Raw genomic sequence first — 13,560 nt, forward strand, 5'->3', positions numbered from 1 at the left:
TTTTATGGTCCAAAAATGGTAAAAAGAAGAAAAAAAGTGGATACTAACGAGTGGAGTTCTTGACCTTGTAACTATTTTGGTATTTGTGTCACTTGTTTTCTGGTAGTTTGGCGCTCATGATCCGAATTCCGTCTGATGCTGGACTTTAAAGCTTAAATATTTAATGTGTATATTTCAATAGATGTAGGTGAACGTTTGACAATGAATCCTCGTGAAAATTGAATTTCTATGTTATTTAATTTGCCGGTCCTAAGCGGTACCTCAATTGTGCATAGACGTGTTTTTTCATTAGTTTTCCATTGATTTTTTCCCCTGATCTGCCAAGGCGGTTAGCTCGACGTTTAATTACAACGATGAGTTGGTATTGATGTAAAACACCCGACCCTTTCTCGTGTCCTTAGAAGTGTGGTTGTACAAAATGTGTGTGCTGTGGGGTAGGGGGGGTGGGGGTGCGTGTGCGTGTGCGTGTGTGTGTGTGTGTAATATGTACGCTTAAGGGCATTCCATAGTACAAAAGTGGGTGGGGAAGGCAACAAATTAAAATGTTTAAAAGTTTATATTTTATTTATTTTTGAGGATCATTTTTTTTTGTAGTAAAACATACATTCTTCGCGACATGTTTTGCGTTAAGAAGATGTTGACCGACTTTAACGAAAAATATTTAATCAGATTTTGGATCAAAAAGCATTTGCATAATTTCGACAATAAAGGTTTATTTTTGTCAAAAATGCTCCAGTCTACCCAATAAACAAAGTCGTAGGGTATCTTGATGATATATTTTCAAATTAGAAAGAAAATCAATAAAATATTGAAAAACAGGGAATAAAAAATCATTTCCAGGTTATAAACATGAACATGTCTTTCTTAAATTACCTGTTATCACCACAAAGCTACAAGCATTTTTAAAGTTAGTGTTGACTATTTTTAAACGAAAAAACTTTTGCAAATGCTTTTTATTGGAACTCTGATAAAAACTTTTTTTCGTAAAATTTGATTAACTCCTTATTACACCTACACATGTAAGAAGGGATTTATGTTTTATGCTTGCTTAATATTGATTAAAACTAAATAAAAATGATTTGTTTTTATATTTTGGTCCTTCAAACAACTTTTGCACAGAGGAAGGCCCTAAGTTAAAAAAAACAACACTTTTTCATTCCAACGCACTCAAATATCAAAGATATAAACCTGTTTTGAAACCTCATTTGAAATAAAGCATGTCAATAATAATGATCTCTCCTGCCACTAGCCACTGATGTGTGTTTAATTTAATATTGATTTAACTGTCAGTAAACTAATTGTGCATACACTTTTAACTGGCATATTGGCAAGTCCGTTCCTGCTCATTGGCAGCGAATTAGTTTCGGTCAAAACTAAATTTGAATGATATATCTCGGTATAAAATATTACAGAATTACGACGGTTACATCAGGTGTAAGTTAATTCGTTTTAAGTTAATGCATACTTTGATAAGATTTACCTTTTGCGTTTTATCTTTATTAAGAATTGTTGGGATAAGAGTGAGGTTTGTGCACATAAACTGGTTTAAACCCACAGTAAATTTACATTTTACTGACCGTTCCAAGGCGGTACCTAACAATTCTTGATAAACATACCAATTATTTATTAACGCTTGCGTTAGTGTACGAACGTAAATATTAAAAACATGAAAGTATGGACACTAAGAAGGTGACAAAACCATTTTAGAAATAATTTGATGTATGAAGAATGTCGAACACATGTGCGATTAAGTGGTGATAATTATATTTGCTCGTAAAAATGTATCGAACGATTGCACGCACATGTACATAAACTATTTTACTCCTTTTTAAAGTAGAGTTTGAATTGGATACACACATACAAATATTTATTTTGGGTTTGTTGAGCTGTGCTTTTTCATTAACCACTACAATGTTGTCATATTTTGTATCAATAACGGAATTGCTTGTAATGCTATTTCGTGTCACGATTTTTGTATCTGTATATAAATAAACGCAGTAAAGGTGTTGAATTTTTGTTGGAATTGGTGTCTATCAGATTCAAGTTCAAGCAATATTTTCTATTTATCGTTTTCTCTTAGGCCTAGAATTTTTTTTGTTTGGTTAGGGTAACATCCTTTTCAAAAATAGGTAGGGTAGGTAGGCTTATATTTTTTTATTAGGTTTATATAAGAATGCCCTATTTTATCCTAGCGAGATGTTGTTAAGGTTATCTTCTGTACAAGCATTTAAGGTTATACTTCATATTAAAAAAGAATTATTTTTTTCTTTAGTTTTTCAAAAAAAAATTCAAACTGACTATAAAAACGGTAGGGTCGGCGCCTATACCGTAGGTAGGGTCGGGTTACCCGAACCAAATGTTTTTTTTATTAGGCCTTACTGAAAGAAGTACGTTGGACGTCGTCTATATGACTCTCAAATTGCATTAAAATGGAAAAACGAAATGAGCATGACGATGGTAAAACACTATCAAATAACTCCGATACAGAATGCTAACTATTCGATTTTAAATACAGTAAGGATGGTAACATGCTACTATTATTTATTTTCTATATTTTGGGGGCCTCAAAATTGCATTGTCTTAACTACATACATTAACATTCAAATATTGTACATTAATTCGATAGAAAAACCGTGTAACGTTGCCTTTACTATATAAATATTCACCTTTCATTCATCATCAAAGAATCACAGGTCTTAAACATTTTATTTGATTTAATTACAAACCTTTAATATATTGTACGCCCCTTTCGTCAATGTGAACAGTGTTTAACAATCGTCATCTGTCAAACAGATACTTGCCAAATCATGCCTTGTATTCCCCCTTCAATATGCACGCGGCCACTGATGACGTCAATTAAATGGAAAAAAGTTAACCAGTTAACGAGCATTTATTTTGCGCTTCATTTATTCTGGTGTTTCAGATATTAAACGTGTTTTTGCTTGCGGCACTTAATGTTTTGAAATCATTGCACAAAACAATATGTTAACCAACTCCTAATAAAACCTATTCTGCAGTAAACAATAAATACCACAAGTACATATTTGGTTTGAATGTTGTCATTCGTGGTTAGAACAATGTTAAGTACTGAACGGTTCACGGACCGCAAACGTTGATTTGTGGGCTGACAAATAAAATACAAATACTCTTAATGTCTAGCAGTTAATTGTTTGCTCGTTCTTGTTGTCACTTGTACAGGTCTGATTTGTCTACTTGTATATCCCGCAGTTAAAGCGACAGTCCGCAAATCGGGCAAATTAGCCATGAAAAAAAAATAAAATTCATCTATGTGTTGATAAGCATTCCTGACTGACGAATCCAAAATTTTTTTGGTTCAAATCGACCTAGAAATGAGTTTTTCGTGTCATTTTCAATATCTCTTCTTAACTATCGGCCCCCGAGAGTTAACGGTTATATAAATAGAAAAAACAGTGGGATTCCAAAGTTCTTGCGCATGCGCAGGGCGATACTATTTCCCGGTCTCTCCTCGTAAAATCCGGTCTCATCCGGTCTCATAATTCCCGGTTCATAACTTATGGCCCCAGGCAACGGATTGTGTTGCTGATGTTTATAACACGATTTTGACAATCTTATTTGTTTTTATATGTAACAAAATGGTATAAAATATATAAACATTCTGTCTTAATTTATGCAATTTGTTATAGGTATACACTATTTATGCAATTCGTGTTAAAGGTGTAGAGAAAGATGCGATGCAGTACAAATGCTCATGTGTTTTGCATAAAAGATTGAGGACGGCTAGAGTATGAAGTAACTTAGAATTGCACCTTTTAAATTATGTTATGTTATGTTATTGTTCTTCCTTTTATGTTTACCCCCCCCCCCCCGACATAAAAATTTTTAAGCATAAATGATTACAATTGAAAAATTCCATGTTTGCATATCCGACTCATATCGATACGATACGATATGTTTATTGCGTAAAACATTATACAATGTTCATCGCATGTAAACAAGTAAATCAATGAATGGAGAAAAAGTACACAAACACATTTTCTGGAGCTAAAAGTTGCAATGTTATAACATCCTATTATAGTAATTATGCGTGTGCTTAGACATTAAAGCTACTAGATGAAGAGTGTTTCTTTGAAGTTGCGCCATTCTGAAGTAATCAACACATTATGTCTCCATTTTTCGTTTATAATTTTGTGCTATTCGCTAATGCTAGGTTTATATTAGGCCACGATTACCACGATGTCCCCGATTCCAGAGCATCGTGGCGAACGTAACAGAGCGTGGAGTCGAATCGGGGTGATCGTGGGGGAGCGTAACGGAACGTGGTTGAATCGGGGACATCTTGGGCATCGGGACAGATTTTAAATCAAACTTAAATTTCACCACGATTGCCCCGATTCATTTTCTAATCGTGACATAGCGTGGCCTTCGTAACAAAACGTAACGGAACGTAACGAAGCGTAACAGAACGTGGAGTACAATCGCAACAGATCGGGACCAGCGTGGACACATTTTTTCATCCCGCTTCGCTGCGACGTCTCACGATAGCTCCACGCTCTGCTACGATCTACCACGATCTGTTACGATATACACTTTTCTACCATTTATTGCTCCACGTTGCGTCACGCTCTCCTACGGTATCCCCGATTGTCGTTCACGTTCTGATACGCTCTGACACGCTCCAACACGTTTCCTCACGATAGCCACGATTTCCACGCAAGCTGCATATACATAACAGCTTTATCTACTGGTACTCTATCGTTTAATCATGCCAGCGAAACGAAAAGGTTCCAAAACTTCAAGAACTGTTGTGGTTGATGTTCATCCGCCACCACCCCCTCCCCCACCTCCACAACCGGAAGAAATTGAAGATGCTCCGACATCCCGACACCGGAGTTCGGCGTTTAATAGTTGTGTGTAATGTCCATATTGAAGCCTACTTTCAACACTTAACCATGGCTTAACCCAGCATGACCTAGGCTTTCTATTTCTTCTTCTGACTTCTAATCCGATATTTATATCACGTGTATGCTGTGACCTTTTCTTTCGTTCAACAATATATGCGTAAATTAAAACAGCCAATTCAGGATCGTCTATATCCAGCTGGTTCATTGTTGCGAATAATAAGCCTAAAGTGAATTATTTCTTGCTTAAATTTCAAATCGTGACGTAAAACGTGGGCATTTGTCTCAAATCGTAGGTCAAATCGCAGGAGATCGCAACAAAGCGGCTTTGTCGTGGGAGATCTTAACAGGACGTAACGGAACGTGGTGGAGCGTGGAAGCCAATCGTGTTGATCGCAACAAAGCGTAACAGAACGTGATGCAAATCGTGGGCTCGATCGTAGCAAAGCGCAGCAGAGTGCAACAAAACGTGCTGATTTCGTAAGGAAGCGTAACTGAACGTGGAGTAGACCATTTAATCGTAGAGCTCCCCGATTTTTTTAGCCTCTGGATAATCGGGGAGATCGTGGCCAGATGTAAACCTAGCATAACATTGAATACATTTGAATACCTTCGTCATTATTACACAACTTTAGCCGAATATATTTTATTTGTCAACTTGAAGTTTGCAATAAAACTCTAGCTGTTTAAGAAATCTGATGCTGATTATTTTATTTATTTTTGAATTTGGTTATATGTTATCATCGTATTATTTCTAATTAAGATTATTAGAGCCTTTGCATAACAATCATTTATTCTATAAAATTGCCTTTATAATAAACAACAATATTTTTAGGGTATGAACCGAACAGTAGCCGTGCGTGTGTTATAAAAAACACTAATCCGTTTATCATGCCCTTATCGAGGGACATTCGCTAATCTCTGACACGCGTTGCATAACGCATTTACACCTTTCATGATATGACATTATTGTGTATTGTCATAAACCTGTTATGAAGAGTTCCTTGACAAAATAAAATGATAATAAATAAACTTCTGAAATATTCGGAAGGCTATTTTACAAATGAAATATAACTTACAACATACAAGAATCTTTATTTAAAGTCGTCATGATCGGTGGAACTACGATGCTCCTAATTTATAAAAAGTAACAAATCTCAGCTTATAAAAGTTCCACGACTTCTATAACAACCAAATGTACATGCCTGTGGTGTCTTTGCAACTGCTAATGCTGTGGATTTTTGTTTTAAGAATGGCTATGTAAATACAAACGTCAATTTCGTTGTAAGTGAAATGAGGGAACATCTAGTCAGCTGTCTAGAAAATAAAAAAAAAATCCGTTTTATAGAGAAAATGAAAAGTCGCGATCCCTATGAATTTCAAATTAAAAACATTCTGTTCATGTGAAATGCCAGAATTCGTCGATAGTTTAGTTATTTGCGAAAATAGAACATGCAGGAAAAGATTCCACATGAAATGCGTCGGCATAAAAATTAAAATTAGACGATCAGTTGGCAGAAATACATAAGGCAACTGGTCGTGGAAGCGCATCTGCTGCAACAAAATCAATAGTTAAACAAAAGAAGGATAATAGAATTCCTGAAGTACTGAGATAACTTACAAATTTGATTTACATGTAGTCAAGCATTGTTATTTTTTGTATTACTATTATCAATAGTATACTTATAACTGGATTTAATATGAAAAAAACACACACTCAATGTGTTTGTTATTCATGACATTAATTTCAGTACATGTGCATATTTCATGTTTTTATCTTTGCCTAAATTTATTTTATGTTTTATTGATATAAAATTTGAAATAAATAGTGACATAATTATCATCAAATATCTAATGTTTTAATCAACTGTAATCTTTTGTAATCCTATTACCCCCCGCGGTCATTAACACCTTTTTGATAACGCCCGATAGCTACTATAAAACAGAGACCGGAGGAGACCGGGACCGGGAAATAGTATCGCCCCCAAGAGTAGTCGGAAAAACCGTAGACCTACTTTCTCTTTTGCCGTCTAAAAATAGCAACTTTCGGCAATTTTCAATTTGTTAAATCTAAGTTATTAAAGCGATTTTTTAAAAAATAATTGCGGTTCAGTCGGTCTGAAACAATGTGGAACTTATTAAAAACTTTTGAAATACGGTTACTTTTCCGGACTGTCGCTTTAACTGTGTTAGTATTAATTATATCACCTCTGTTGTTGGAGGAGGAAATCGAGTCAATGTTATGGCCTTAGCGGAGTTGTCACCGGCTCAATCAGCGTGTACAATCTTTACGCAAAGAAGTCAGATATTCAAACGATTTATTTTTTTCAAAATATGATATGCACATATATAGCAATCACAGAACACTGGCTTTTATAGTTTTGAAATTTGCCCCTTTTCAACTGAACAAACAAAAGAGCGCTAGTGTCTGTAGCGCTCGTGCTAGCACATCCATGCCAATAAACGGACTTGATGATACCATCTAAGCTAAGTGTGGATTTGCAATTTTTAAAAATATCATACCTGCAAATCAGAGATAATGATGTAGGTGTCCGACTTAACTCAAGAGGCCTTGGGTTCGATCCAAACCAGTAGCACTTCTTCATGGCCTCCCAAAAAAGACAATAGTAAGTGGTTTCATCCGAGAAACGGACACGAGGGAGATTCATATCAACTTTCAGACGTCCTTACGATTGAACTTACATGTAAATACATTATTTGAAACTAGCAGTGTACTTCAAAAGAAATCTGGAGAAGAGATTAAGTACACATACAACAAACATGTGAAAACAGTTTCAGTAAGATTGACACGTGCAACACTCTCAAAGCGAAATGACGATACAGTATTATTCAATTTACTACGATTATATACATTCAGAGAATCCAAAGGAACAAGAAATAAACAACACTAGGTCAGTGTGTACCATGTGATAAATTTCGTCATAGATGCTACGTCGGAAGGCACAATTTTACTTGGAATGAAGACTTTAAACAAAGATAACTTCACTATTTCTTCACCATTTTAAATGAAACATAGCACAGTCTGCGCCGCCAACGGAAACTCCCCCGGGTCTTAAACCAGAGTTTGATTGAGAGATTAGTTTCTTAAAACACTTCAACAAACCTTTTCACAATACGGCTGTCTGACGGAGCACTGTCACAACATTATTTTGGAAACAGGTTTGTCGACGTGTTTGATGAAACTAAGCACCTTATCAAACTTCGGTAATAAAACGAAGGCTGTGTAGTAAAAGAAATGTTACCTTTGATTTAAGTCTTTATTTAAAGCTAAATGCTGCCTTCCGACGTAACACATATGACGTAATTTATCACGTGGTTTACACACACTGTAGGCTATTGGTTCACTCAATCGGAAGATTAGATTTAAGATAATTTCAGAATTATCCTTGGGGTTATTTTTACAATTTTGGAAGTGACTGTCAAACATGAAACATAACTATTTCTTCCACAAAACGGCACAATCTATGTCCATGTACATAAACAGTTGCCGAGAAACTAGATCTAACGTCAAACAATCAATTTAGTCCACACTCAAAACGTTTTAGCACACATAAACAGTAAATTCGTCGATTTCTCCTTTAAACGGCGTTATATTTGCGCCATGACCAATTTTGAGTGGGCATGCTATCTTGTTGAAATTTCCTTCAGCAGGGACAGAATTGGATGTATCTCCATTCTTAAGAGTGAATTTCCTATCATTGAACATGTAAAAAACCTCTTTTGTGGGTGTTTGCCCGCCTGGTGGAGGAGGACGTTGACGAACATATGTGTATTTTAACTTGTTTGCATCTGTTTGTAAACCAACACCACTGAAAATGTATTGTACATTTTCGTACATGTAAATGCTTGACGCTTCGTTGCATCCATAATTCGAGAATATTGACATCAACTGATTCTTGGGGATCGACTCATGGTCCGAACTGTAAATTACCTTTATCACTAAACTCGTTGTTATATTCACGCTTGAAAAGTTTGAAATTGTAAGAAAGTTTTCGTATCCGTGGAAAATGGCCTTACCATTTCGTACTGTTACATTGTGATTGATAATTTCATACGCGTTACCGGACTGATCTTTGTGGTCTAGCGTAAACGGTAGATGGATTATCGGCGAACACATCGTTGTTTGGGTCTTATTGTTAACACTCCGAGTTAGTGCAAGTATTTCAGTTTGATCCACGATGTTAATGCAATTGCAGACAGCTTGTACAAACATTGTTCCTGCCGGACAACTTCGTTCCATAATCCAGTCTCCGCCATAAAGCGTTTGTTTATATAAGTCAGGGTTATTAGGTACGGCGCTTTTATCACAGACCGATCCTGCAGCTTGACTAGGGTTAACTCTGCTTACAATAGGCTTTACTTTGAGGCCGCCTGTATCTGAATTGACATCGCCTTTTACTAGTTGGTCTGCAGGTGTTTTTTGATTAATATCCGAAATCACTGAAACACCTGTAAGCATTGTTTCCATTTGGCTATGAAACGGTAGACTCACCGAATCTCCCACAAAATCATTAATTTGTTCATTTGTTTGATTGAACACAATGGTGTCCATACAACGTTGATTACATTTGATGTCAACCGTAGTATTCACACATTCAAGACTTTCATGAAAATACTGCCCAAAAGGACAACACATTGGTATGGACGAACTTCCTCGGCACTCATAGAAACCTCTACAATTTCCAAGTCCATTTCTTCTCTTTCCATCTGGTTGTTGATAACACAAATCATGTTTGCAGACAGTGTCTGTTGCTAAGATACAGGTCAGAACAGTTGGGTTCCAATATGTTCCATAACCACAATCTCTCACAAAGCCAACATACTGACCCTCTTTGTTTTGCATGCACTGGATATATTTGCTACAGTCTGTCGGGTGTTCCTTATACCCTACTCGAAGTTTCATGGTCTCTTCGTCACATACAGCGGTGTACTCTTGACCGGGAGTCACTCTTGCCATCCAAAGTACACACAGGATGTGCACAACAAATGATGGAGCCATCATCTTATAGAAACTGAAAAATTATATATAAGTTTTACGAAAATGATTGTTCGGTTTCTTCGACTATTAACTGGTATTGTAAACGGTTTGATTTACATAAATTCAATATTGGTATACAAGAATGCAGAATTAAAAAAATACATACATTAAAAAAATAAAAAAAAATATATTTATTACTTCAAAAGGAATACATCTGTGCTAGGGTCAACAATAAAGTATATGATTTGTTAAATTAGAAACTAGGATACGATATCATTGAATAATAATTACTTTAAAAACTAAAGTTACTTACTCAAATATCGATGTTCCAATGATTTTCGAAAATAATCCACGCTTATATGAGTATTGTTTACTATGTTTAAAAATGAAAATATATAGTTTCTTTAGTTGCAAAGTTTCACTCCTTCTTATGAAGTGTCTAGATACCGCCCATTTCAATGATCATATGTGTTGTTGTTTTAAATATATTTTCCTTCAACGAAAATCATTTAAATCCTTAAATAAACATTCATTTTTTTATGTAAACCTCATATGTAAGTAAAATAATTCGTTTAAAATCAAATCAGCAATTTCATCACACATCTTATTAATTTTATACAAAAATTGTTAATGTTGAAATGCATGCGTTAATGCGTGGTATTTACAATGATTGATATCTATATTTTTGAATTGTTTCGATGAAATTATTTTCTTAAATATGTTTTTTTTAATTGTATAGAACTCGATAACTATTTATAAAAATGTCAAGATTAAGACACATTGTCATCGAATTTATGGAGTTGAATGTATGTTTGTCTAATTCAGTCATAAAACCATTCTTGTGGTTAATGTATTTACCATCGCCAAAACCAACTTACACCACATGCAAAGAGATTGAATAGATGTGATCAGCGATCATTAATTCGACATTCAAGCATCAAATTGGAAAAAAAAAATTGAAGTCTGAATGCATAAATAAACTCACAAACTAAAAAGCATCTATCAAAATTAAGCTGATTAAATGTAACAACACAAAACTATAGTATGCAGGTGCTGTGCTACTTAAAATTGTTAGGGCTTTTAAATCAATATTCTTAACGCAAAATTCGTTTAATCTTCATTCATAGTCAAATACAAAATAATAAAAGTTTTCAGCTCTGCGTTTTAATGATCTAAAGAAGTAGCAGCAGTAACGAGATCATTTAAGTTCTTCATGCTGATTTTGATGATGGGAAAGAAATTTAGGCTTGAGTTTTGTGGTGTTTCAAGTTTCTTGTTTGTGATTTTTGTTTTTGTGTTCTATGTCCTTGGCGTTTACACTGTGCCATTAAACGGTGTTTATGTTTAAACTTTTGGCTACTGAGCTTGTTTCTGTAGTTTTTCAAATACGGTTTGGGAAAATCAATTCATTCTGGATGGTCTCTGGGAGTGGGGTGTCAAGTTTTCAATATATAACACATGTAGTCGTTTTTCATACGTTTGTTGTTAATTACACTCGTAATAATAAAATCGCACGTTATAATGCATTGTAATGGATAATGAAGGGTCATTGTTCTGTGAAACGTATGAAACCGTCTTTGCTCAACAAATCATGCGATCCTTAACAAAGAGTTAAAAACCATAAGTTTACAAAAGTTACTTCCATGTTCTTCAATAAGCATAATGATTTGATTCATTAATATAAATGAAATTTTTAATCCCTGATAGCTAAAGGTATTTCCCAATATGTTTTTATGGTCCAAAAATGGTAAAAAGAAGAAAAAAAGTGGATACTAACGAGTGGAGTTCTTGACCTTGTAACTATTTTGGTATTTGTGTCACTTGTTTTCTGGTAGTTTGGCGCTCATGATCCGAATTCCGTCTGATGCTGGACTTTAAAGCTTAAATATTTCATGTGTATATTTCAATAGATGTAGGTGAACGTTTGATATTGAATCCTCGTGAAAATTGAATTTCTATGTTATTTAATTTGCCGGTCCTAAGCGGTACCTCAATTGTGCATAATCGTGTTTTTTCATTAGTTTTCCATTTTTTCCCCTGATCTGCCAAGGCGGTTAGCTCGACGTTTAATTACAACGATGAGTTGTTATAAATGTAAAACAACCGACCCTTTCTCGTGTCCTTAGAAGTGTGGTTGTACAAAATGTGTGTGCTGTGGGGGGGGGGGGGTGCGTGTATGTGTGTGTGTGTGCGTGTGTGTAATATGTACGCTTAAGGGCCTTCCATAGTTCAAAAGTGGGTGGGGAAGGCAACATATTAAAATGTTTAAAAGTTTATATTTTATTTATTTTGAGGATCATTTTTTTCTGTAGTAAAACATACATTCTTCGCGACATGTTTTGCGTTAAGAAGATGTTGACCGACTTAAACGAAAAATATTTAATCAGATTTTGGATCAAAAAGCATTTGCATAATTTCGAAAAAGTCTTCCGACAATAAAGGTTTATTTTTGTCAAAATGCTCCAGTTTACCCAATAAACAAGTTCATAAATGACATTGTTGTTAATATTGGTAGTAATATTAGGTTATTCGCAGACGATACCAGTCTATACATTCTGGTTGATGAGCCCCTGAGGGCCACTGAAATAATCCAGAGGGATATTCATAGCATAAGTACTTGGGCTGATAAATGGTTAGTAACCTTTAACCCTCAATTTTGTTTTCCCGAAAACGACAACCTCGTTTCTACCCCGAGTTAACTATGTATGGTCAACAAATTTCAGAAACTAACTCGCACAAACATCTTGGTTTGGTCCTCTCCAGTGACTGTACATGGCACGAGCACTTTGAGTACATTAGAAGTAAGGCCCTCAAACGCATATGCATCATGCGAAAGCTAAAATTCCGTTTGGACAGAAAATGTCTAGAAATTATCTATTTTTCATACATTCGCCCAATTCTTGAATATGCTGATACAGTGTGGGATAATTGTACAGACTACGAAAAAAATGAACTTCAAAAGATTCAAAATGAGGCCGGTAGAATCGTCTGTGGGGCTACAAAGCTAGTATCTATTTCCGTTCTTCACAAGGAACTGAGCTGGCCTACTCTTTCAGAAAGACGACTCAATCACAAACTATGTCTCTTCTATAAAATGGACAACGGCCTTGTACCTGAGTATTTATCATCCCTTACACCCCAAACTGTTGGTTCTCATAATTATCCACTACGCAATGCATCTAATACAAGAACGGTTATGTCACGTACTAGTTCTTACTTTTCCTCTTTCCTTCCTTCTTCTGTACGTGCATGGAATGAACTTTCTCGGGATGTGCGGGACAGCCCTTCTATTGCTTCTTTCAAGAGATCTATTTCAAATCAATCTTCAGTCTGCCCTCCATACTATTACAACGGTAGCCGTCGCTTGCAGGTACTCCACGCTCGACTGCGTACTAGTTGTAGTGCCCTTAACTATCACCTCTTTTGCAAAAACATAATAATTTCTGCTCTATGCGAATGTGGTGAAGTTGAAAGTAGCACTCACTTCTTCCTGCATTGTCCCTTGTATACGGATATTCGACAAACCTTAATTCGTGATATGTCTAGAATCACACGTGTTGACATTGATATCATTCTCAACGGTGATCCTACCCTTAACAACGAGAGCAACTCAAAAATCTTCAGTTTTGTTCATAGCTTCTTACAAAACTCGAAACGCTTCTGATTATGCTATATTCCCAG

General features: G+C 35.5%; 1 protein-coding gene across 1 annotated transcript; it reads right to left on the reverse strand.

Annotated features, from left to right (window-relative positions):
- Nucleotides 1–7,184: 7,184 nt before the first annotated feature.
- On the reverse strand, nucleotides 7,185–10,423 carry LOC128242725 (protein PIF-like). The gene is made up of 2 exons (XM_052959990.1): nucleotides 10,193–10,423; nucleotides 7,185–9,913 (listed from the first exon to the last, which is right to left on the reverse strand). The coding sequence occupies exon 2, from the start codon at nucleotides 9,901–9,903 to the stop codon at nucleotides 8,443–8,445; it is 1,461 nt and encodes a 486-aa protein (XP_052815950.1). The 5' UTR covers nucleotides 9,904–9,913; nucleotides 10,193–10,423; the 3' UTR covers nucleotides 7,185–8,442.
- Nucleotides 10,424–13,560: the final 3,137 nt, after the last annotated feature.

This window comes from Mya arenaria, chromosome 8 (assembly GCF_026914265.1).
Source record: "Mya arenaria isolate MELC-2E11 chromosome 8, ASM2691426v1".
NCBI classification, from domain to species: domain Eukaryota; kingdom Metazoa; phylum Mollusca; class Bivalvia; order Myida; family Myidae; genus Mya; species Mya arenaria.